The sequence below is a fragment of the Conger conger genome, chromosome 1, assembly GCF_963514075.1.
Source record: "Conger conger chromosome 1, fConCon1.1, whole genome shotgun sequence".
Lineage (NCBI taxonomy): Eukaryota > Metazoa > Chordata > Actinopteri > Anguilliformes > Congridae > Conger > Conger conger.
In genome coordinates this window covers 93,235,647-93,262,221 of record NC_083760.1, presented here as the reverse complement: position 1 = coordinate 93,262,221, position 26,575 = coordinate 93,235,647, and the positions used below count along the sequence as shown (strand labels likewise).

The 26,575-nt window shown below is 45.0% G+C and overlaps 2 protein-coding genes across 2 annotated transcripts in view; both read right to left on the bottom strand.

Moving 5' to 3' along the window:
* Positions 1-9,265, bottom strand: part of rcan3 (regulator of calcineurin 3) — a 52,145-nt gene extending 42,880 nt beyond the window's left edge. Inside the window, exons 1-2 of the mRNA XM_061223253.1 lie at positions 9,048-9,265; positions 7,691-8,001 (exon numbers count right to left, since the gene is read on the bottom strand). Coding sequence (XP_061079237.1) covers positions 7,691-7,891 — 201 coding nt within the window. The 5' untranslated portion in view covers positions 7,892-8,001; positions 9,048-9,265. The remainder of the gene's footprint in view (positions 1-7,690; positions 8,002-9,047) is intronic.
* Positions 9,266-15,317: 6,052 nt separating this feature from the next.
* Positions 15,318-24,249, bottom strand: nipal3 (NIPA like domain containing 3). The gene is made up of 11 exons (XM_061218113.1): positions 24,023-24,249; positions 21,461-21,529; positions 21,142-21,313; positions 20,383-20,442; positions 19,656-19,801; positions 19,118-19,214; positions 18,022-18,157; positions 17,682-17,770; positions 17,521-17,584; positions 17,227-17,321; positions 15,318-17,135 (listed from the first exon to the last, which is right to left on the bottom strand). The coding sequence occupies exons 1-11, from the start codon at positions 24,092-24,094 to the stop codon at positions 16,948-16,950; spliced, it is 1,188 nt and encodes a 395-aa protein (XP_061074097.1). The 5' UTR covers positions 24,095-24,249; the 3' UTR covers positions 15,318-16,947.
* Positions 24,250-26,575: the final 2,326 nt, after the last annotated feature.

The following is a 26,575-nucleotide window of genomic DNA, read 5'->3' as shown; positions in this document are numbered from 1 at the left end:
GAGAGACAGAGAGAGGAAGAGAGAGGGAGAGACAAAGAGAGGGATAGAGGGAGAGAAGGAGAGTTAGAGAGAGAGAGGGAGAGAGGGAGACAAAGAGAGGGAGAGACAAAGTGAGGGGGAGAGATAGTGATAGAAAGAGGGAGAGAGGGGGAGACAGAGAGAGAGATGGAGAGAGAGAGAGAAAAAAAACCCTTCTATGGACGGATACAGATCACAGAGCTCCACGACTTCAGGACAATGGCCAAATATACCCCGGCACACAGGTGGATGGACAACGGAGACAAGCACTGCAGTAGAGTGACCAAAAGAGCAAACAAAAAACGAACATAATATAACACAAACAGTCACGTTCTTCTAGTATAGCGTACCCGTCAAAATAACTGTAAGGGTGTACATGCCCACCCCATCACTTGTGAATCGAATGCAAACTCAGAAATGTCACAACACAACCACAGCAGAGACAGCAGAGTCCCGTCCTGTTGAAAATGTGACAAGAGAACACCCTCATCTCTGTCAATAAACAACACTACTGACAGCAGGAGTCTTCTGGAGAAGACCGACAGCAAAATTCACTTCAGATACATCACTACCAAGACATTGTTACGGAAGGGAGTATGTACAGAGGGTTTTATCTTTTTTAAGAAGATGATTACTAAGGCCCAGACCCAGGTGATTTAGGGCGGCCTGTAGCGTAGTCGTTAAGGTGCATGACTGGGACCCGCAAGGTCGGTGGCTCGATCCCCGGTGTAGCCACTATAAGATCCGCACAGCCGTTGGGCCCTTGAGCAAGGCCCTTAACCCGGCATTGCTCCCGGGGAGGATTGTCTCCTGCTTAGTCTAATCAACTGTACGTCGCTCTGGATAAGGGCAGCAGGGGGGGATAATGTAATTTACTCGTTAGGGCTTCAATGAGTCGGGTGAGTATAATTCCAGGACTGACCTTTTTATTCTGAAGTAACCCCATGCCTTCTAAAGTATCCAACTGCAGTGGCTGTTCTGTCTGGTGTTAACAACCATGGGTTCTTTTAAACAGGTGTCCAAGGATTTCAGAATGAAGATGGTTAATTTCCACCAAGAAGGAGAATGCTACAAAACGTTACCTATTTCCGCTGTGAGAAACATAATTAAAATATAAAATGGAAGATAAATGGAACAGTTGAAGTCAAGGCAGGGTCTGGAAGACCAAGAAAGGTCCATTTCAGAAAGAATGGCCTGCGACCTCATGAGAAATGCTCAGAAGAACCCAGACATCACTGCCAAAATGAGTAGCAGACACAGGTCTAACTGTTCACAGGACAACAATACAACATACTTTAAACAACAACCTACATGGCAGAGTTGTCAGAAATCACAACCTGAACACAAAATTAAGCATCTGAAGTACGCAAAAGAAGCCTGAAGCCTTTTGGAACAATGTGCTTTGGACTGACAATCTGGCCATTACCAAAGAAGGTATGTTTGGAGAAAAAATGGTGATGCCTTTGTAGTGAAGGACACCTGGCCAACTGTGAGGCATGGAGGCCGATCCGTTGGGCTTTGGGGTCGTGTGGCACAGGAAATCCTGTGCAAGTGGAGGAAAGGTCAAGAAATATAAAATATCCAGAAATTCCAGGGGCTAATGTTCAAAGGTCAGTCCAGACATTGAAGTTGAAGAGAGGTTTGGTATTCCAGCAAGACAACGATCCAAAGCATACCTAGAAATCAACCATGAAGTATCTCCAGGAAAGGCAGACGAAGGTTTTGGAACGGCCACTACAGTCCCCAGACTGGAATATTATTGAAAATCTGTGGAAGACGCCAAATACTATTTCTGAGGTAGAGGTGTTCTGCCAGGAAGAATGGGGCCTTCTTTTTTTCTTCGCTGGCTACAGAAAACATTCACAAGCTTTTATAGTCGCCCGAGGAGGAGTTACTAACTGACAGGGTTCCCAAACTTTTCCCAAACCTTTTTCCCTTTTTGTAATATTTTGAAAGCGTAAAAAATGTAAATGTAAATTGCTTTAAAATTTTAAGAAATCTGTCATGTTTAACGTTCTACCATTTAGAGGTCAGGTTCGCTTCTGTTCACTTCAATATTAATTGTAAAAGGCTTTTTGACCAGGGGTGCCCAAATTTTTGCACACTACTGTGTGGTCATTTTACAGACCAGGGAACTCAAAGTAAAACTGCAATGTGTGAAGATTTTCTGTAGTTTCCCTTAAAGTTAGAGTTTTTGTTTTTGCTTTATTGATTCAGACCCATGAAACCAGGTGACCTTTGCAGGCAACCTTAGCCTTGCAATGAACTGCTTTAACTGATCAATATGGCACTAGTGCCAGGCAACAAGAACCCCAGCACACCTGAAGGCTCTCTACGACTGAGAACCACTGCCTTTAAATCAACAGCCAATTTAAACCTTGGAAACAAGATGCGTACACTCTCAAATTTCTCAAATGTACCCTGAAAGAAAGATGCTCTCCTTGGGTACAAATGAGTGTGTTCTCCACACAAATTAATTACGCATTGCGTGAAACGTTTATGTACCAGTAGGTTAAGGTCCCCGCGACGAGCATTTGTACATTTTTAGGCACTTTTTGTAGCATTGTCTTTAGCCAATCGGTTGAGTTGAACTGAACTCCGGAGTGACACCGGCGATGACAAGACACCGCAGTGAGCCAATCACAGCTCCCGGCGCTGGACACTCCGGACAGCGATGACTCATACCACGGCCTCACGCTCTCTTCTTCTGTGGTGCCAATGCCCATGCACACACAGCGCTGCGACTCAGACTCCAGACATCAATCAGAGGCTTTCAAAGGGGCAAAAATGTCCTCGCACAGCGAAATAAGCGACGGGATCGATTCGCTCGTGAATGAAATCCAGTCGTTTAGATCAGGGTTATGGGAGGCTTCGCACGCCTGGTCGTCACAGCGAATTACGGCATATATGAGATCCTTAAAATCATAGCGTCATAAAACTAAACTGTGGAATATACGTCAGCCCCTTAGAGCCCCGGGCATACAGGTGGAGGCGGAGAGGGACTGCCCTGAAGTCATTAGGTCTACAAAAAGCCCAAACCTCGTAAAAGGATAAAAATCCTTTTAAAAATCGGAATGGGTGTGACTGGAGACGCCGCGAGGAGAATCCGGGGACCCGCGCGCTCAGCCGGAGAACGGAAGACCAGGCCGGCGTTCCCTTTCGGAATACCCAGGAGAGAGGGAAACGCAGCGTTTCCCACTTCCCAGCTGGGAAGGCGATGGGTCATTCCCGGGATCTGACTCTCACGGATCTGTATGACATCATATTATCTGATCTGTATGACATCATATTATCTGATCTGTATGACATCATGTTATCTGATCTGTATGACATCATATTATCTGATCTGTATGACATCATGTTATCCGTATGACATTATGTTATCTGCATGCCATGAAATTATCAGTATGACATTGTATTATCTGATCTGAATGACATTATATTATCTGTATGACATTATATTATCTGACATTATGTTTTCTATATGCCACTATGTTATCTGACATTATATTATCTGTAAGACATTATATTATCCCTGTGCCATCATAGTATCTGTAAGACATTATATTATCTGTATGATTATTATAAGAGAACACTCCTTCTGTGTGCATTTCACACACTGGCAAACTTATTTCACAATTATCAGATGTGTTGTACTGTCGGGGAGATGCCAGTTAATGTGGCGCGATACCAATATCGATACTGATACACATAACCTGCACCTCAATCTCTACTGATACACATAACCTGCACCTCAATCTCTACTGATACACATAACCTGCACCTCAATCTCTACTGATACACATAACCTGCACCTCAATCTCTACTGATACACATAACCTGCACCTCAATCTCTACTGATACACATAACCTGCACCTCAATCTCTACTGATACACATAACCTGCACCTCAATCTCTACTGATACACATAACCTGCACCTCAATCTCTACTGATACACATAACCTGCACCTCAATCTCGACTGATACACATAACCTGCACCTCAATCTCTACTGATACACATAACCTGCACCTCAATCTCTACTGATACACATAACCTGCACCTCAATCTCTACTGATACACATAACCTGCACCTCAATCTCTACTGATACACATAACCTGCACCTCAATCTCTACTGCTCGCTCTACAGAGGGAGAGAGAAGGAGAGGGAGAGAGACATGAAATGCAGAAAAATCATCAAGGATTTGTCAAAAGTTAAGAGTTTTTTTAACCCACGTAATCCACCTGGATTGTGAGGGTTTAATCCTTTAAATACACTCTTCCAGGGTTATTTTTAGGCACCGGATCGCTCTCTCTGCTTGATTGAAATTCACGTCCTCGACAGTCAGTCAGAGTCCGGAGGTCCGGTACAGAGACAGAGAACAGGGATGTGGGAGAGGGGAGGGGGGGCGGGGGGGGGGGGGGGGGGCATTTCTGGGGTTTGGATCCAGCGGTAGGAGGACTACAGGGGGCGGTGTGTTTGCACAGGGGGTAGGGAGGTGTAAGCCAGCCAAATTCTCAGAGTGTGGAGGGGGTGTGTGGAGCTAATTTTAGCCCCGGCGCTGGTTCGTCTTTGGAAGGGAGAGAAGCCGGGACTCCATGCCAGCTGGATGGCCCACAGAGGGAGGGCGTAATTGGATTACGAGGCAGAAAATGTAAAATATACTCTTTCTGCTGGCTCAAAGGGGGGGGGGGGGCAGGTAAAAATGTAACACCACCATTTCTCAGTTAGCGATTGGGCCAGAAAAAGCATCACCACTATGCCGCTGGTCAGGGGGGTGGATAAAAGTGCAACACCAATGCATCTCAGCTGGCCAGGGGAGAAGATAAAAACATAACACGCACAGACACACACAAAAACACACACGGACACACACACGCACGCAGACACAGACACACACAAACACACACAAAAACACACACGCACGCACACACACACGCACGCAGACACACACACACACACATGCACACAGCACACACACACACACACACACAGGAGTGAGTCACATCAGAGCCCTGTGTGTGTGCCAGGGATGGTTTGATGATGTCATGGGGCAGCAGGCTACATTTCCTGTTTCTGGGGACAACGGCAGGGTGGGGTGTCGGGGGGGGGGACTCATGAGGAGGGGTGTGTGGGGGGGGGGGGGGGGGGGGGCGTACTGTGGATTTGTGCTGCGTTGACTGTTGGATGCATCAGTTATAATAGCAGCAGTGAAAACAGCTGAGACAGAATGTAACTGTGATCTCCTGATACACATCCAAAGCACACAGACACACACACACACACACACGCAACACACACTCATACACAGACACACTCAAAAACAAATCAGAGTTGAGAATTTGGGATTGGGCTAAACTGAACCCCTCCAACCCACAACCCAAAAAAGGTCACTCCCAGTTTAACGTGTGAGGTCACAAATACGTGATTAGAATGTTGTTAACAGAACGTTCCAACGCTGATGTCACAATCCCTATCCCTGTAAGTGAAGTTGGTGGAGTTCTGGAACACTGCTGTGGAACCCTGGGCTCGTTCACACTGAGGCTGTGTCTCGGCAGCATGGCAACAGGAGCTGAGAGGACTTCAGAGGGGCGATAACCTGCGACCTGTCCTTTCAGACGGCTGGGATCGGACCAGCGAGCAGAGATCAGACAGCGCCCTCTGCAGGCCTGACCCTGAATCACAGCCGCACAAACTACAACCCAAAGGCAGCGCAGGGGCAGGGATCATCAAGTCTGGACCTCGAGTCCAAATCCAGCCGCGCTTTTCTTTTGCCCCAGGTAATAAGCTGAACAGTTAGTGCTCCTGGTTGGCCGGACTGTCTTCACACCCGACTCCCAGGTAAAGGGAGGGTGGAAAGCCAGCAGTTCTCGGCCGTGGAGGAACAGGGCACTGGGGTAAAGGCGATAGGTACGTGACCCACAGGCCAGTCAGAGACACACATATTTAACGCTCGCTCACTGCTGGGGTAGATATCGACAGCCATGTCAGAGAAAGCAGACGACGCTTCGATGTGGAAGCACAGACATTCGGAGCATTAATGAACTCCAAAATAGGTACTGGAACAACAGCTAGTGGTATTCCCAATTACACACGTGAATGTTTTAATTAAATATTGCATTTACGTAGGCCATATCTTCACGATACACAACAAATAAACCTTCCCTGTTAATGTCACAACAATGTCTTCATGATGCAGAAAGATTTAATGTTCGCAAGAGAGGTGTTAATACTGGCCTGGTTTCACACATGTAATTTAAAACATCGCTAACTGTCATTCCCTGTTACGTTGCAGTTGCTTGGTTATAACCTCCTGGTAGACATTAGGGCAACATTGGCTCAGGTGGTAAGAGCTGTCGTCTGGCAGTCGGAGGGTTGCCGGTTTGATTCTACCCAGGGTGTGTTGAAGTGTTCCTGAGCAAGACACCTACCCCGCAATTGCTCCTGACGAGCTGGTTGGTGCCTTGCATGGCAGCCAATCGCCATTGGTATGTGAGTGTGTGTGTGATTGAGAAGCATCAATTGTACAGTGCTTTGGATAAAGGCGCTATATAAATGCCAGCCCTTTACCATTACCATTTACATTATTGGCTGTTGTATTGTTGTACTCAGGGTATTCTAGCTGCCAACTGTGGCATACTAGTTTGGAAGTTGATTGTACTCTTCAAGGGTTCTGATTATCTGTATGTTTACACTAGGACTCGGACCTGTACTGTCCTCTCAGGTCCTCTTTGCACTCATACTTGTGTTTGATTTGCACTTCATTGTACGTCGCTCTGGATAAGAACGTCTGCTAAATGCCATGTAATGTAATGTAACATTAGCTACAACCTAACTACACAGATATAGCAGCAGCTTCATGTAAAGTGTTGCGTAAGAACTAGCATTGAGAGAGAGAGAGATACTGTGCATTACTGAATCCCTGGGCATTCAGACCCCCACTGTGACACTCCTGCAAACACTCTTATCCAGAGCCAAGAACAGCAGAGTTACACACTCTTATCCAGAGTAAAGAACAGCAGAGTTACACACTCTTATCCACAGCCAAGAACAGCAGAGTTACACACTCTTATCCAGAGCCATGACCAGCAGTTACACACTCTTATACAGAGCCATGACCAGCAGATTTACACACTCTTATCCAGAGTGATAAAACAACCTACAGTGTTTCTATGATGACTACAGACAGTACGACTAGACAGATGAGCCTACCACGAAGTTGTAAAACATGACAGGAAGTAGGGGGAAAACAGGAAGTGGGGGAAAAAGAAGAACGGAAACTGGAGGCTCATTCCAATCACTTATTTTTCTCCTCCTTTTTCCTCCTCCTTTTCTTGCTCTTTACCTACTCCTAGCTCTACTCATCAGGGGAGGCGAGGAAAAGTGACACGCGCGGCAGACGGGGAGAGGTGGATCCGCAGGCCATTTAAACATCAGGCTCCAGGAGAAAATACTTCCGCAAAGGGGTGCGCTGAAGTTTCCTTGCTCAAAAGGAAAGACCGGGAGTTGCTAACTTCTACTTCTAGCTCCTAAAAGGAACATTTAAGGAAGGGGTTGGAATCGATCGATTTTTTTCCGGGTCAGGAGACAAAGTCAGGAGACAAAAGAGGAGAGAGATAAGCGTCTGGAATGAGCGCGCGGGGATTGGGGGGGGGGGGGGGGGGGCGTACCCGGTGCAGGTCGTCCTCGAACACGGACTCGTGCACGCTGCAGGCGAACAGCGCCGTGGGCAGGTCGCTCAGGTCCATCATCTCCTCCGCGTCTTCGTCGTTCTCCCCGAACACCATCTCCTCCTCCTCCTCTTCCTCCTCCGGGTCGCTGCTGTACGCCGCCGAGCCGTTGCTCCACGGTTTGCCCGCCTCGCGCAGCATCGCCGGCGCGGGGGTCACCGGGGGGGTCACCGGGGGGTCACGGAGGGGTCACGGAGGGGTGGCAGCAGGGTGGAGAGAGGGCGAGGGAACTCGAAATCTGCAAGAAAGACCTGGTTGAGAGAGAGAGAGAGAGAGAGAGAGAGAGAGAGAGAGAGAGAGAGAGTTCAGTATGTTGCATGAGTTCCAGAATCATAGACATGTTCATGGCAGAATTTGAACTTTTAAATTCTGTGTTCTTGTTTGAAAGAGAAATTTGATATGCTTCAATTGATATGTTCACTAATATTTTGCATGGCATAGCTGTTATGCCTTGAAATTAATAGTTTTTTGTAACAACAATACATTTTATTTTTTATACCCATATTCTAGCGTTGCTTTTGTTTTAAAAGGTCTACAACAAATGGAACACAAAGTTCTGCGTTTTGTCGATTCACAGCGACACCTGGTGGACTGACTGTGGAATGGAACTTAAAATTGGATTTATTATAAATGACAGCTTGCAACTACAGGCTACCTCTATTAGCATTGGACACCGGTGAATCCCGGTTACAGTGTGTAGGCCTGTGTCTTTTCTTGATATTCAGAACCCCACCACGTTTCACAACTGCGTACTAAAGTAGGCTACCACAACCAGAGAAAAGTCCAAGAGCAAAACACTAACAACTGACAATACTGAATACTACAAATAATTTAATCGGATATGATTTTCGCCCCAGTTTGGAACCGTTATGACTGGAATACAGTAGACATCCCGTACTCGCGTCGTTATTCTGTGTTTAAAGACATTCATATACACTGTTTGTTGTTTAAACTGGACACATTTCCAATAAAACACATATCTATCGACTCAAAGCCTGGAGTAAGTTGGGCGTACCGAAAGGTCTCTGCAGGACGCTGAAAATAAACGTGCATAATAAAGTTCTTACATCACTGCGGTGAGATCATGAAAACGAGCTGAGCTACACCCGCTGACCTCCGTCGCGCAGAACACCCAATGTCAAAATGACAGCGAAATGTCAACGCGTGCCAGCACGAACGACGTGTCCTGCCTACACCACTGAGGAAATAGGGCGGACATTTCCCTTTGATGCTGAAATTAGAAAGAAAGTGATGTGAAACACAGACAACACCAACGCTGGCTAGCTGAATTACTTACCGCTTTCAATGATCCGACCGATGACGAGTCTATTTATTCCACTGGGTCTTCGCCGCACGCGTAAACGCGCTTGATGCGTGTCGCAATTCCCGTCCTTTCCTCCGTTTTACATTAACGGCGATATATTTTGTGAACATGAACTTAATTCCGTTTTTCCCCTGACATTTGTTTCTATTATGGTTCGACTTGCAGGTGCAGCCTACATCACTACGCGTACTTCTTCGGTTGACCAATCAAACAGCAGTTTGCCCTCCCTTCCACCAATGAGGGCAGGGCTAGGGGGAGGATGCTGGAGACCCAGATTGGTGGCGACCGCTGGATAAACAGACGTTTCCCCCGAAAACGTTTTCTCAACATGCATGAACAGTGATTGATAAGGTGTCACATTCGGTGCCACCTGGTGTCTGTAACCCCGAATGACTTGCGGTAACTGTGCGGGTTATCTTTCGCTTCAAACACCATCCAGCTGTGGCACAACCTCGACCTGTTGCGCTCGCTTTTGCTCCATGTCGTTTTTCTATATCTCGCTATATAGAAATACAAATCGTGACTCGTTACAAATATAAAGAATTAATCAGTTTTCAGTATAGGCTATACTAGAATTGAAACATTAACCTAATTAGACCGACATTTTTATTTATGTTATTGGTTTTGTTTGATTCGCGGTATGTATAAAAAAAAATGGGGGGAAAAAAAGGGTTGTAGGCCACCAAGCCCAAACTTTCCCTGGATCTCAAAGCTCAGAACGATGACATGACAATTTCAGCTTTGACTGATTTTGTCACTTTTAGGTGGACAAACACGCGCACGCACCAACTCACACTCATTTATGTGTTGTGTAAGTTGCCAAATGTTAGATTTGAACCCGGCACTCTTGCTCCAAAGAAAAACCTATTACCAATCAGCTGAAGGCGAAAACGCCCAGGCTAGCAAAGGGCAACGTCGTTATTTTGAACCTGAGGGTTGCGCTGTCGCCAGAGAGTGTTGCCATGGTAACCTGTAGGCTACACAAGGCCTTCGCTTTACTGCGCCTCACTCCGCTTACTAGTGAACAAGCCGAGCTACACCCGCTACACACACACACACACACACACACACACATAGTCACACAAACACATTACCTTAAACTCACACACACACACACATACACAAATGAAATCACATAAACACTGCCGCACACAGACACATACTACTAACTGACCCAACCTGGTGTAAAATTCAGCTATTACCAGCTGCCAGCTGTTTCAAAACACAGCTTGAGCTGGTCTGAGCTGGTCAACCAGCTACCAGCTCTTTCAAAACATAGCTTGAGCTGGTGAAAGCCGTGTTGAGTATTGAGCTAGTCAGACTGGTCAACCAGATACCATTGTTTCAAAACATAGATCGAGCTGTTTTTGTTCAGCAGGGCACATAGCCGTAAAAAACCCTCTGTGGCTGAGGGGGGGGGGGGGGTCACACCCGGATGCAGTCCCTCCCCAGGATCACTCATACAGTACACTCATCCACTGTTGTGGGACAGATTTACCATTAACTCAGTGAATAATTAATCAATTTGGGTTTCATTATCCAAACCACAAACTGTAGTGGCTGGGGTGTGTGTGTGTGTGTGTGTGTGGGAAGGGGGGGTTTAAGAGTAACTAGGAAACATCCCCACACACATTTCCAGGGGTTGAGTCTGTAGTTTGTAGGACGCTGAGATGGCAGCAGTGTGTGAACTCGCTACAATACCTTAACGCCAGGTGAAGAAGTGAACTCTGAGGAACTCGGGTGAAATAAATCCTGGACTGACCAGGAAAACACAGACCTGTATATCCATAGGGTTTTATAACCATGGGATGTTCATCCAGTATTAAGGTCAAATCCAAGGGTCCCCCGACAGACACCTCCAAAGGGGATAGAGGTAGGTCCGACTCCAGTAAACTTTAAACAGGTTTTAACCCCTTCTTACACACCAATCCGCTGCATAAGAACTGGGACACACACTCTTAGTCTGAGAACCATCTGCTCAACTTGTACAGTAATGTAGGGTCTTAACAACCTACTTGGCTGGTTGCAATTTGTGTGCCTTTGTGTTAAATTGTTAATTGTTAAGAATTCAAAACCTTGTAACAGGGAGTTGTGTGAGTCGGTAGAATTCTTTCTTTCAGGATGGCTAAAGTTAAATGTAGTAGAATAAAGCAGTGCTTCCCTAAAGACATTGTGTGTGTGTGTGTGTGTGTGTGTGTGTGTGTGTGTGCGTGTGTGCCTTGTTAAGTGTATTATTTGTCTTCTTCACCTGCCTGTCACATCTGGGACAATGGTGTTGAACTGAAATGACTTCAGCTGACATGGTGGCTTGACTTGTAAAACAAAGCAAACGGTTCACCGTCTACTGAATCAACATGCTTTGAAATTAAAGCAGTCTGCCTTAGGTGGCCTGAAGCAGGCAGAGGTGTTGGGAGTCTTGTTTTCGGGCAGACCAGGGAAGGGATTAAGGGAATAGGGCAAAGCCATTGTGTGAATCTGTTCCATTACAGTTCTGCACAGGCCAGAATCACTTTTTAAAATTTTATTACGCATTTTGAAAATACTCAACGGTTTGCTTTCAACTGCCACTTTCCTCCCTTAAGTTTACATAAGAGATATTTTATTAAAAAAAGGAAACAATGAAGGCTTCTGTTTGTTGTCCATGTCTGGTATCAATCAAGGTAATGTGTAACCTGGTGTTGCCATGGTTGCGTGTTGAAAATTGGAATTCCAGTGCAACCCAGGCCCCCCACCTTTACTCATACCAAAGCCTGATTCATTGCATCATTGTGCTTGAGCTGGAACAAATCACACACCTGGATCAGGCTGCCTGTCTTGGTTAAGTATCATTTGTAAATATAGGTGAGGACACAAATGTTGAAAAAGAAAAAATATTTTATTCTTTAAAACTGGCTGTGGATTGTAGACTGTCAAAGCATTAAAGCAGTCTACCCTGTTGAAACCATGTTTCTGGAGCTCTACCATCCTGTAGGTTTTCACTCCAACCCTAACAAAGCACACCTCATTCAACAGTGAGAGCAGGGCAGCCCTGCTCTAGCTGTTGAATGAGGTGCGCTGAAGTGAAACCTATCACAGTGATGTTCTGAATGGATTTCTCCCAGGAATGACATTTAAAATGTACAATATTTGTAAATGTCTGGGTAGGGTATAAAATCTCTCTTTCTCTTTCCACCTCTCTCTCGCTCTCATTTCACGTTGACAGTCGAACAGAAAGATCAGGAAGAACCCGAGGCTCGCACTCTCCTTGAAGTGGAGATCCATGGTGAGTTCAGAGTGAATCACAGGTTCAGATTACCCTGCACATGGCAGGAAATGGGCGACAGTCCACAGCCAGGACATTTCCATTGTCAACGACCACAACCAGGACCCTGGCCCTCAACTTCTCTGAGTAAAACCCAGAACTTTTTACTTCAGACCACGTTCCATATTTTAGAGGGTTCCGGGTTTTTCCAGCTAACTCAGTAATCCGGACCAGGTCATAACTTGTCTTTTTTGTAGTTTTATTTGCATTTTGTAGTTTTTATGGTTGATCTGACTGACACAATTGTAATATGTCTTATGAAGTTACTGTGACAACAGACTACCCTGTAAATGGTAAATGGTTGGCATTTATATAGCGCCTTTATCCAAAGCGCTGTACAATTGATGCTTCTTATTCACCCATTCATACACACACTCACACACCAACAGCGATTGGCTGCCATGCAAGGCGCCGACCAGCTCGTCAGGAGCATTTGGGGGTTAGGTGTTTTGCTCAGGGACACTTCGACACAGCCCGGCGGGGGATCAAACCGGCAACCCTCCGACTGCCAGACGACTGCTCTTACTGCCTGAGCCATGTCGCCCCACCCTGTGTTGACTGTGCAATTGTGTGACGCCAAAACTCAACAGGACAAGACAGAGGCATTCAAGCAGGGTTCTGTTCAGTTGTGCCCAAATCCTGGTCAAATATCCAAACTTGACACGCCATTTTCTGAATATAGCTGAACGGTCTCTCAATGTTGTTGCAATGCATTGGCAATCTCATAACATTGACCAAACATTCCAGTAACATGGGGAGAACATTCCATACACATCCCCCACAGTTCCCTGCCCCACACCATCACCACAACAGAACCAACCAGGAGTAACCCTCATTAAAGGCATACTATGTAGGATTTTCACCTTGGAAATATAAAACAAACATCCTCAGTCATTACTATGACACACCGACAACCTGCGTTCACGTCTGCCCAATACCTTGCTTGTCTACTTGTCATTGTTATTCTAAAATAGCAAGGCATCAAGGCCCAAAATTCTACATCGCCTTTAACCGAACCGTCATCTCCTCCTTCAGAGCTGAACACCGCCAGCTCGCAGGAGGGGCGAGAGAAGCTGGTCGAGGTGGCGGACGTTCGAGGTGAGCGAGAGACCGTTTCTCATTTCAGTCCTGGAGGCACGTAGGAATGTGAACGCGTTTATTGGTATGTGTTCTGAGGGCAGCAGTAGATGTGATTGGTTCTATCAGGCGCCCAATCAAGAAAATGAGATTTGAAAAAAAAAAAAAAAAAAAAAAACATTGTTGTGTCACCGTACAACGAAACTTTCGTAAAGGAAGATGGCATGGTAACGTTCCCACGATGACACTTTAACTTCTACCTGTTTCAGATGCCGATGGTGACGGGGAGGGGGAGTCCTAGAGACAACGCCATTTGAGTCACTCAAATGTTCCCTCTCAACTTCAACCTGAGCAAGATGCAAAAGGTCTACGTCCTGTTGTGACACGTCTCCAGTACTGTGTGCAGTTCTGGGCACTAATCTATACAAAGGATATAGATGCTTTTGAAAGATAAAGGTCTTTAAAAAAGTACAAAGGGCAACTAAACCAGTTCCTTGTACACAATGTAAAACTTATTTTATTTATTCATTTAAAATGTATTATGAATGTATTTTGCCTCAGCAAAAAGACACAAAGGGAGATTTGATTTCAATTTTTTCATTCATAAGTGATTAACTTAAGGTTACCTCTGAAAGCTTTATCGGGTTGAGTTCTGTCAGCAGAATAAGTGGCCATTGCCAAGGAAAGCTAGAGACGGCAGACAGCTACGCGGTCCTCACTCCTGGTCCTGGAGAGCCACAGGGTCTGCTGGGGTCCTCACTCCTGGTCCTGGAGAGCCGTGGGGTGGGCTGGGGTCCTCACTCCTGGTTTTTGTTTTCGCCTTAATATCCGCAAGTGACTTTTTAACTGATCAATTAAATGCGGAGTAACAACAAAAGCCAGCACAACCTGTGACTCACCAGGACCAGGAGTGAGGACCACTGGTGTAGAAGATTAGCTTCATATCAAACCGAGTGTGCTGGACCACAGTGCCAAAATGCCAATGTCCAAATGCTTACGGACTACACTGTAAATGATTGGGTTTTTCCAATTGGGAAGAAAGGGAGGAAAAAGCATAAGAAGTAGAGACAGTGGAGAAGTGAAAGTATGACACTCAGTGTATATAAATACCAGACCTGGGTCAGAATAAGTCAAATAAATTGTTTTGGATTCAAATAATTTTCTACACTTTACTGAGTTTGTCTGGTGTATTGGAACCTTTGAAATAGGGACAAACTCGGCCTTCTGGTCACCTTGGTTGGCCCAATTGCACCAGGCAAGATCAATCGAGCATAGAAACGTAATTGAATCCAAAACAATAACATATTTGACTCCGTTCTGATAAACATATATACACGTGATGAACTGTATGTACACACCCAAGTATACTGAAGTTGAATTAAACTGAACCAAACTGAAAACAAGAGCCGTATTATTCTACTTTACAGATTATGTATACAAACACTGCTGTTCCACATGCCCATTTTTGTACAACTTCTTTTAATATAAGAAGCACATTTTTATCATTGGAAAATAAAGGTTGTTGTACATACAGGAAAACTGCCTCTGTCTCTCCGTCTCTCCCCCCCCCCCCCCCCTGGCTCAGTTTACTTGTCGTTTCTGACTTGAAGTAACGTCAAAAAAAATCTTAATAATTTGCACATATACAGCTCTCCATTAAGCAATGAGAAATGGTCAGTTAAATTAGTTCACTTTATTTTTTGCAATTCCAGTGTGTGAGCCTAAATCAGGCCTACAGCAGCTAGATGACCAGGAATGAGGTTAAAGTAATGTACAGTAATAATGCACAGGCATGAACACTCACTCTCACTCACTCACACACACACACACACACACACACACACACACACACACACACACACACACACACACACACACACACCCTTTCTCTCACTCTCAACCCACACGAGGTCCATTCGTATTACAAGATGACGGCAAAGTTCTGAAAAAGGCTACCGCGTTAGCATGAAGGCATGTTAAAGACACGCATCATCACCAGCTTATTAACTGACAAAGTCCATTCCGCTTTTCTAAAGGCCACTTGACAAAAGTTATCTGATCAGCATACACGCAGTGAAGTGTTTGTTGGCTTGGCCATCCCAAGACTTCACAAAATACCCTTTTTAATGGCTTAGCTGCTTGGTATGTGCTTAATAGATCCAAGCAGAAACACCACGCCCTCTTTCTTAAAACAACTGTCATTTTCAAGTAATTTTCAAGCTCATTTCTAAAGCCTGATTTATACTTCGTCGCACAAACCTTTCGACAACTGTCCAAGACAAAATGTTTCTCAAACGGCTGCGGTTCCACTGTCACTATGGTAACGAGACGCCAAACTGCCATTGTTTACGTTTGAGAAAACATGGCGGCGCCTATCCATGACACCTAATTTTATCGTTCCCTCTGGCTGTCAAATCAACACTGCGCAAAATTCTAGATGTTCGCAATACTGAGAAATGTATTCCCGTACAGTCGACACTTGACGAAACGGACGTGCCATGAATTATGAATCAGGCTTAATCGTGTATACCGAATGAAAACATAAAACAGTGCCGACAGGTTCAGAGAGCGGCGCTAAACGTGTCCATGAAGACCGTTAAAAACGACAGGAAACACAAACAAAGAAATTTTAAGATTACGCTCTACTGTTAAGCCAAGCGAACAAGGCTTCTCTCCCGCAAACATTTACAGAAAACAATAAATTCTAACTTTGCATCGCGCATTTCGTCAACATATTATGCCATCGCCCTCAGAAGGGACAGGAATTGTGGGATACCGCTCATTACAGCACCGCGGCACCAATATACAAGTCGTGAAGAGGTAAGGAGTGTTGAATGCCGAACCATTTCAGTTTTAACACGCAGTACAAAAATGTGCTCTAATCTACCGATGGGAGAACGAGGCTTCATCGCCACGTTATGCTATAAGTGGCTCGTCGATTTGGACCAGTCATCATGTCTTGCTGAGAGGCGCAATGCCATTTCATTGGTTCAGACAACGTTGTGACTGACAGTTCGCCGCAGCTCCGCGTCACCCTCCCAACACCAGTAATCCCCACACCTCTTATTCTGCGACATTAAAAGATCCCAAAGACAGTAAGTTAACGACAATATTACAGCTACTAGAACTACGGTAATAATGATTTACAATTTCCTTCAGTCAAGAAGAGGGACTTTCACACAACTCTGTCCAGAAATTGGATTCTGAGCATTTTTTTTTTTTTTGGTCAACTTTTTTGGTAGACTTTGTGCAAGATTCAGGGTTCGTCTGAAGACAGAGCAATCCAGAACATTCTAATCCAGAAGGTGGATTTACCGGGGAGTAAACACGACACCCAAGCTACGGGTGGGAGTCAAGATTCACAGCTGGTCCCCTTCCTCCACCACCAACATAAGGCTCCTGAGGGCCTCCAGGCCACAGGGGGCGCTGTGGAGAAACAGCCAATCAAAAATAAGTCAGTTTATGGGAGGGGGGTGGGGGTGGGGAGGAACACTCTCAGTCTCTCTTGAGGTCAGCCGACTGGTATGGGGCGCTGTTGGATTTGGGGGAGACCGCCATCTCCTCCTGGACCACGGGCAAGGTGGCGGGGGTCACGCCGTCGTTGTTGACCAGCGAGCCATAGGAGAAGGAGCCATTATAGTCAGGCTGGATCCCCCGCCCTTTGTCGTGAATCGTTGGGATACCTGGGACAAAAAAAATAAAGATTAATGATAAATTCACCAGAATGGTGAAGAAGGTGAAAGGTCAAAGGTGAAAGGTAGGAGGTGAGCTGACCTTGGGCCACGTCCAAGTGCACGTACGGCTCGAATGCCTTGGTCCTCTTCCTGCTCTTCGTGATCAGAAACACCCCCAGGAAGCAGATTACACAGCTGCAGGACCAGGAAATAAAGAGCCTCAGCTCACACACACACCAAATTCCCTTATCATCATGCCAGACTACTGTCCAGGTAACTAAAGGTTAACATCTATACACCACTTAAGAAAAACAGATATCATGCAGATTAAAGTGTATATTTTATACATTTTATAATAAAAATCATCACCCACACAAAAAAAAAACACACTCACCCCAACAGAAACATGCAGATGTGAAGGACATCTGCGTGGTTGAACTCCAGATAGAATATGGCCCCTTATGAAACAGAGAAAACCCTGAGACGTCAGCATTTTGCAAGCTAAGATACAGGGGGCAGTGGACTAATAATCAAATTAATTAAAAAAGCACTCACCTGCTATAATGGAAAATGTGGTGGATAAGATGTAATTGACACTGGCAATCAAGGAGGAGTCGTACCGATTTGACGCTTGGGACAGAAACCTGTGACATCATAATACGGGAAGAATGTTATGCAGCACATCAGGCCTGAGATGACAAGATAACCTGTGACATCACAAACCCAAACACACCAGGCCTGAGAATACAGAACCAGTGACATCACAAGAATGAACGACACTATAAAACACTTCAGGCCTGAGAATACATTTGTGACATCACAAAAGGGATTATTGAAAACATTAAGGTACCCCTGGTCATCGCAGTGCCCCCTACAGGCGCGCAGAAGCACTCACGTTGCCTGGAAGACCACAGTAGCCACCATGGAGACGAACATGACATAGAAGATGGGGTAGGAGAGCTGAAGATTACCCAGCATGCTCAGCAACACCATCCCGGAGACAGCCTTCACTGTGATGGCCGTAATGGAGCCTGGCGACACAGTGGGCGGGGTCAGAGAGAACGCATCAGCAAACCATATAAGGGCATGTCACAACTCACTCTCCTAACAGCACTCAGACCAGGGATGGACATTCACCCTAGATCAAGGGGTGTCAAACTGAATTCCCAGGGGGCCGCAGTGTCTGCGGGTTTTTGTGGTTGCCTTTCAATCAGCTGTCAATTAAGGCCTTGAGAACAAGGTGTGTGGATTCTTTAGCCAATCAAAGACTTAAATGAACCACAGGTGCCGGGAACAACCCGAAAACCAGCAGACACTGCGGCCCTCCAGGACTGGAGTTTGACACCTGTGCCCTAGATGCTCTGAACCCCCAGTGGTTACTGGAGGTACTGCAGCTCATTAAGCCTCTGGTGGCAAAAAGCACATTTCCCCATTGAAGTCCATTGAAAACTTTAACTTTACCCCTGCCAAATTTAGACTACTTTGGACAGTACTTTTGAATTCTGAAATTTCTTCACATGCAACTAAAGGATCAATGTTCTTTTTATAGAGACACACAGAAGAAGATGAGATTTAGTTTCAGTCCTATTCATCCCAGCGCACGTTCTGGTGCCCAAAAAGCCACAGTGTGCAGGCTCAAATTTGAGCCTAATCTTGAGCCTTTTTTACAGTATATACATACACCTTATCCTCAACCAAATTACTTTTAATTAAACGGGCACAACCCCCCACTCTCACCCGACCTCACCCTACCTCACCCCACCCCAAAAGTCTCTTCACCTCGGTATTCTCTAGGTCTTGTTTAGACCTCTGGGCAAAGGAGCTATAGAGAGTTTGTTTGTTTCTGCAGCCAGCAATATTCAGTCCATTCCATCAGTGAAAATGCAGTAAATCTGTCTGAGAATGGCAATTTAGTTCTGCGACGTACCAACTCGCCTCGTACTTACTAGTGTGGAAAGAGGTTTAAAAAGACACGACACGTCTAAACTTACCCAGCAGTGCCACTAACATCAGAATGACGACAAGGTAATTCGCATCCCGCAGCTTGTAAAAGTACAACAGCAAGCAGAAGGTGATAATTCCCAGCAACTACAATGCAAGACACAATGAGATGAAGTTACATTTAGGCCTTTGTGTGGTGTCGCCCTTACCACAAGCAAAACAACGTACATTTCTACATACAGTCCATCCGTAAAGCTGGATATTGTGATGGTGACATCATCATGACACACTCATTTGCTTCAGCACAGCCCACACAGACAGCGTTCAGCTCCTTGGAGCTAGCCAGCCAATCAGAACAGAGGTTTGTTGACATCAACAAGCCTTAAAGACGGCGTCACTAAAACTGGCTGCTCCTGGTGAAGTTTAAGAAGGGCGCCGGAGAATGGACGTTTAAAACCGGACGGAGATTGTTTTTGGTACTTTAAACCACACACAGGCCTTCTGGCGGATATCAGGAATAAAAACCACTGGAGCGGTGTACGGTATGGGACCTTTAAGTCCGTAAAAGGAGCGACGGCTCGCTCTCACCATGTAGAGCAGGAAGGGCCAGCCGATGATGTGTTTGACCATGTTCTCGGCGTCCAGCTTCTCGTGAGAGTTGGGCCCGAACGAGACGAAGAGGTAGGTCCCCGCCACGGTCAGGCCACAGCCCAGGAAGGACAGGACGTAGCGCTCTGCGGCGGACAGGAAGTCAGACAGGAAGCAGGTCATATGGAAATTCACGGCTCCTTTTATTATTATAATGACACGTTATTTAGCTGACGCTTTTATCCAAAATAACTTACAGCGGATTAGACTCCCCCCCCCCTTGCTCAAGGGCCCAACAGCTGTGCAGATATGATTATGGCTACATTGGGGCTTGAGCCACCAACCTAGCAGGTCCCAGTCATGAACCTTAACCACTAGGGCTACAGGCTGCCACTAATTTCTCCTGTGCTTAAAACTGGCAGGGCTGGGCGATACGCCGCAGCAATAATTATTACATTATTACAATCAATAACGGTCATAGCCAGAATATTTTTTTATTTTGTCTTTTTCTCTTTAATTCTACCTGATGCTCTAGTTATTAGTTATTTTGCTGACACTTATATCCAACGCCACTTACAGTAGATTAGACTAAGCAGGGGACAATCCCTTCCCAGGAAAGCACTGTTGGGTGTTGATAAGACAGCCAATCGGCAGCAGCTGTGCGTTTGACAAAAAATCACATCACATGATCACACAAAGCTGTGGAACAGCATCTGAGTGGACTTACTCAGAAAATCCTTGGGTTTCCATTTCTCCCGCAGGAAAATAAATCCTAGTATGGAACTCGCTGTGGAGAGAACAACGCATGTTGCATCAGCATGGGAAGGTTCAGTTAAGAACAAGCTAATCACATAGCTGTGTCTTACACCTATGACAGACACAGAGAGAAGGGGACTCACACCTATGACAGAGAGAAGGGGACTCACACCTATGACAGACAGAGAGAAGGGGACTCACACCTATGACAGAGAGAAGGGGACTCACACCTATGACAGACAGAGAGAAGGGGACTCACACCTATGACAGACAGAGAGAAGGGGACTCACACCTATGACAGACAGAGAGAAGGGGACTCATACCTATGACAGACAGAGAGAGAAGGGGACTCACACCTATGACAGACAGAGAGAAGGGGACTCACACCTATGACAGACACAGAGAGAAGGGGACTCACACCGATGACAGAGAGAAGGGGACTCATACCTATGACAGACAGAGAGAAGGGGACTCACACCTATGACAGACAGAGAGAAGGGGACTCACACCTATGACAGACAGAGAGGGAAGGGGACTCACACCTATGACAGACAGAGAGGGAAGGGGACTCACACCTATGACAGACAGAGAGAAGGGGACTCACACCTATGACAGACAGAGAGAAGGGGACTCACACCGATGACAGACAGAGAGAAGGGGACTCATACCTATGACAGACAGAGAGAAGGGGACTCATACCTATGACAGACAGAGAGAAGGGGACTCATACCTATGACAGACACGGCACTGAGGGGCGCAATGAGAGAGAGGGGGGCGAAGGCGTAGGACGCAAAGATCCCCAATTCTCCCACGATGGTCAGGAACAGACCCAGCCACCAGGTCTTGGTCCGGTAATAAGCCCGCGGGTCTTTGGTTCCGGCCAAGTTGACATGGCTGTATTTCTGTAGCAGTGGAGAAGAGAGTTGCGGTGTGTGTGTGTGTGGGGGGGGGGGTTAAGTAATTTCCTGAGCCTCACAGACAGTGGCGAGTAGTTGCATCTGAACCGTGAAGGTTCTGTACGTTCCTGTCCCAGGATACTTTGCACTCACCTGAATGCTGAGAGAGATGCTGATGAGGAGGTTTCCAAATATAGCCAGCAAAGTCCCAATGAGATTCTCCTGTAGAGTACACGTACACACACACGCATGCACGCACGCACGCACGCACGCACAAACAAACAAACAAACACACCGACACATACACAAACAGAGAGAGAGAGTCAGATAACATCCGTATGCATTATGAACTAGGCTGACCAGACGGCCCCTTTTTTCTAAACATTTCTCCTTTTTGACACTGAAAATAGCCGTGCAGGCGGAACTTCCTAAAACGTCTGGTTAGGCTTCCCTTTTTCTAGAAACCAAATATAAATGATCAAATAATTATCAAATAATTATATTTATTATATCAAATGTATTATATTCATAATGCCTACTGGCCCCTGTTTTCTTTAAATGGTAAATGGTAAATGGTTGGCATTTATATAGCACCTTTATCCAAAGCACTGTATCCAATTGATGCTTCTCATTCTCCCATTCACACACACGCACACTCACACACCAACGGCGATTGGCTGCCATGCAAGGCACCAACGGCGATTGGCTGCCATGCAAGGCACCAACCAGCTCGTCAGGAGCATTTTAGGGATTAGGTGTCTTGCTCAAGGACACTTCGACACAGCCCGGGCGGGGGATCGAACCGGCAACCCTCCGACTGCTCTTACTGCCTGAGCCATGTCGCCCCATGCTCAACAAATGGTCAACCTAAATGGTAACCAAAGCGCTTTACAACTGATGGCCCTCATTCGCACAGACCGACGGTAATCAGCGTGTCAGGAGCAGACTGCTCCTGTCTGGAATTAAACCGGAGTGGTCAGAACAGGTGCAGCCCTTTTTGAAGAGGGAACTGAATTTTCTGATGGGGTATAGCTCAAGAATCAGAGCACAATAGCCATGACAGGTGTGCACTCCTGACTCGTTTGGAAGACATTTCCGCGACCAATACACTGCAAGACTGAGGTTAGCTAGGAAATAAACCCAATTAGCCACATTGGTTTGCACTTAAAGCCTGGTTGATTTGAGATGTCTTGAAATATGAGTCTTGGTAAAACTGGTGACAAGGTACAACTCTCACTGTAACAGACGTGATATTCATTTCAATACAGAGCCTTTCATATTTGGCTAAATGGCAATTGAAAAACAATAATCATTTTATACTGTATACATCAGGGGTCACCAACCTTTTTGAAACTGAGAGCTACTTCATGGGTACTGAGTCATACTAAGGGCTACCAGTTTGTTTTGTCATGCGCAGAATACTGACCTTTGAACTTCATGTATAATAAACATATTTTTAAGATATTGTCATTTTTAAATCTATATAAATGCAAGTGTGATTGAAAAAAAATAGCAACAGAATAAAATTAAATTTTAGATGCAGCTCACTAGTGAGTTGTGCTATTTTTAGAACAGGCCTGCGGGCGACTCATGTGGTCCTTGGGGGCGACCTGGCACGGGCACCGTGTTGGTGACCCCTGGTATACATGTTAGAATATTGAACATGTTCTAATCTAAAGTTCAAAATCTATCCAAACACTCTGATGCGTGTAAGTAATTAGACACAGTTCAGACAGCAATGACTTTTGAGAGACTCCTTACCTAGGCACAAAAGAACATCCACGGTTCATATTTGTAGCCAGCTAACCTTACACTTTCCAAAAGCCAAAATGCTTTTTCCAGTGAACTAACGAAGCTCCCTGTAACGTAAGCGTCAGCTAGCTAGATGATTAGGACCAGTCAACAGAAGGCAAGTCAACAATTAGCACCTAGCTAGGTAGTGTAGTGTTTCTCAAACTTGGTCCTGGGGACCCTCCAACCACTATAGCAATCCCAGATTTTTAACAAGCTATTAATTTTGCCCAGGACCGAGTTTGAGAAACACTTATTCAAAGGGAAACACTATAATTCATCACAAACCTGATCAGTTGCAGCTAGCTATGAATCTCGCATTAGCTAACTAAGACAATAAGATCGGAAATGAAATCGTTAGCTAAGCTAATGCTAGCTGTTGACAGGTGACATGTTTGCTAGCCTACACAGCCAACAAAGGGCTACCTCTGAATGCAGAATAACCTCGTCAAATTAGCTTCTGATGTTTGTTCTCAACGTTAGCTAACAAACCAAAGTCAACAGCTAACTTACATAGCCAGTTAGCCCACCATAAATTATCTTCAACTACACCACACTCGCGTCAGCTTACCATCTAGCTAGCTAGGCTATAGCCTACTTCCGATGAGCTACATTTCTTGCTAACAGTAACATTATCAAAAGTTACCAATCCTGCTCATCACAAACTAGTCGTCATTAGCTCGCTATGTCCATTCATCACGGCTTTGATTTTGTCCTCAGGCTAGCATGAATCACGCTAATTTGCTCAAATTAGCTGGTGTCCACACTTACTAGTTAAGTATAGCTAGCTAGCTAGCTTTCAAGTTACCAGTTACTTGTTAGCCAGCATATGCACATAACTAACGTCATCCAGAATCAGTGCGCTTATATTAATGACAGACTATATATATGTTATAATGACACAATATTAGTATGACATCTTACCGTATACGAAGAGGACTCGTAGGTCGAGACCGGGAAAAGGCTGTCAACTTTAGAATATTCTACGCCTGCCATTTGTACTCATTTACACACGGCTATTAGCTCTGGATAACGTTTTTAGTTGAACCAAACGCATCAATCATCCTCAGAAGTTAGCTCATGTAAATCAAAAATACATTTGTGACTTTTCCCTGTGAGCCCTATTGCTACTGTATCGCCGCCATCTTTAGTCTAATAATAAAAAAACCCGTCTCTCCGGTTTCTAGGTGCAGTAAAGTTGCGCACAGCATCCGGGGCTACGCTGAGCAAAAATGCGGTAAATGCGCCCATACCGTGGAAATACCTACGTAGTGACATTGTTTATTTTGTACAGACTCTTCTCTCATAAGGTCATAAAAAGGTCACAGTATATACCGCGATAAATAAAAAAACAGTTAGCCTAGAGCTACTTGTAACAACAACATATAGCCTAGCCTATGAATATTAAATGTTACTGCACAATAGCCCATGTTATAACGTTGTAGTGACGTGATACATAAAACATGAAATATTAGTAATGTAAAATGTATGTAATAATACATATCAACATACGTAATACAATAAGCCTGAGTGAGTGTGTCTGGTATGTGTTGGCCAACACATTTGGGGAAATAACTAACGGTTTTCGTATTTGGCTTAATTCTGTTGTGGCCAGGGCTTTTATTTTTATTTTATTTGACCTTTATTTATACAGGGAAGTCCCTTGAGAGCAAGCTCTCATTTTCAAGGGTGCCCTGTTTACAAAAAACATATATAAAAGATACAGGTTGCAACAGACAAGATAAGAGCAGACAAAAAACAAGTTATAAAAAACAGATAATAAGTGATAAGACACAAAAAATCAGGTAAAACACGAGCAGTTCTCAGTCATGGTACCCACGAGGAGCACTCTAAAAGAGTCTAGAGAAACAAAATGATCCAATTTTAGAGTGTCCTGGAGCCTATTCCACTTGTCTGGAGCATAGTGAGAAAAAGCAGTAATCTATTAATTGATTGATTTATATGTTTTTATAGTCTATCTATATCATTAATACTACAACATTATAGCCTACATTATTCTCTGGTTCTCAGTCATATGTACATTACATTAATGGCGTTTGGTAGTGGTATCCATAGCGACATACAGTTGATTGGACTCCTCGCTGGAAGGCCCAATGGCTGTGCGGATTGGGAATCGAACCACCGACCAATATGTAAATGTAAAGACAGGCTAAGCTATTTTTCATTGATGTTAAATCGAGGTACATATAGGCTATTTACGAAGATCAGGTCTGAGTTGAACAGATTCAATCCATTGGTATTGTCTGTTTTTATTTCCAACATAGGCCTATCAAAGACCTATCTGGGTAGTTCCTTATTTCTCATTTCTGTCAACAAACAAAGATGACTGTTGATTGTTTGAGCAAGCAATCTATTCTGCATTGTGTAGTTATGTGTTTGTTTCATATATGGCCTATGTTGATGCTTAATAAACAAATATATTGGGGGAAACCATTGAATGTTAATTTATTAAGCCGCACAATGCGAATACATGTGTAAACAGTTTAAAAATACACAATATAAGCCGTTCTACATCATTTGATGCAGGCTCACGTTCAGTAATTGCTTTGAAGGCTATTTATTCTTCTGGTACATTTTAAGCCGAATAAATCTAGTTCCTACTTCTTCAGCATTCATTATTTATTTTGCTAATTTCCTGTTCGGGAAATCTTGGCTTTACCTCGCTTAAGAACTATCATAATGGAGTCTATTGCATTCTAGCTTACACCTGCTGTCATCGGTGGTAGAAGTAGCAGCGCATTGTGACTGTTGGGCTACTTTATCACTGGCGGCATAAAACCAACACGTATCTCTCCAAATATTTATTTAAGTCTCCCCTCATTCGTTGGAGACAACGCGATGGTAATTCTGCATGTTTTAGCTGAAATCCGTTTCTTAAGCTCAAATGCAACCACCTGAAAAGTCTGCGTTACATTTTGCCCCGTGTTATATTTGGCCCCACTCTCCCATTCCTTCCTTCCCTCAGTGATGCCTGGAAGGCCACAGGTTTGGTTCAGCTCAGCCAGCAACAGATGATGTGTACATACCTCTTCGCAGGCAGTTTTTATTTAATGTATTTCTGTCAAATCTATCTGTAGCTGGGCTGGCGAGTTTGCTAATCTGTTGGTATTAAGCGTTGTTGTTTTAAAATCTGCTGCCTTCCAGGCTTCACTGAGGGAAGGAAAGTACCGTGGGCCATTTGGGTGTGTGCGCGTCTCTGTGCGTGTGTTATTGTAAACACACATAGGCCTATTGTGCGTAGCTTTATGAGAGGAATTCAAATGGAAAGACTTCATTCCCTTAATTAAGCGCAGCAGAAACAAAGGCTGACGGGAGACGCCTCTTGTTAACTCCGACCCTGACGTGGGATCGGCACTTTCTGACTGGGCGTGTGTCCTCCGGTAATCCGAATGGAATGACAATTGCGGTAATGTGTCATCGTACATTTTTATGGAAATGCAGACAGCAGCTGTGAGC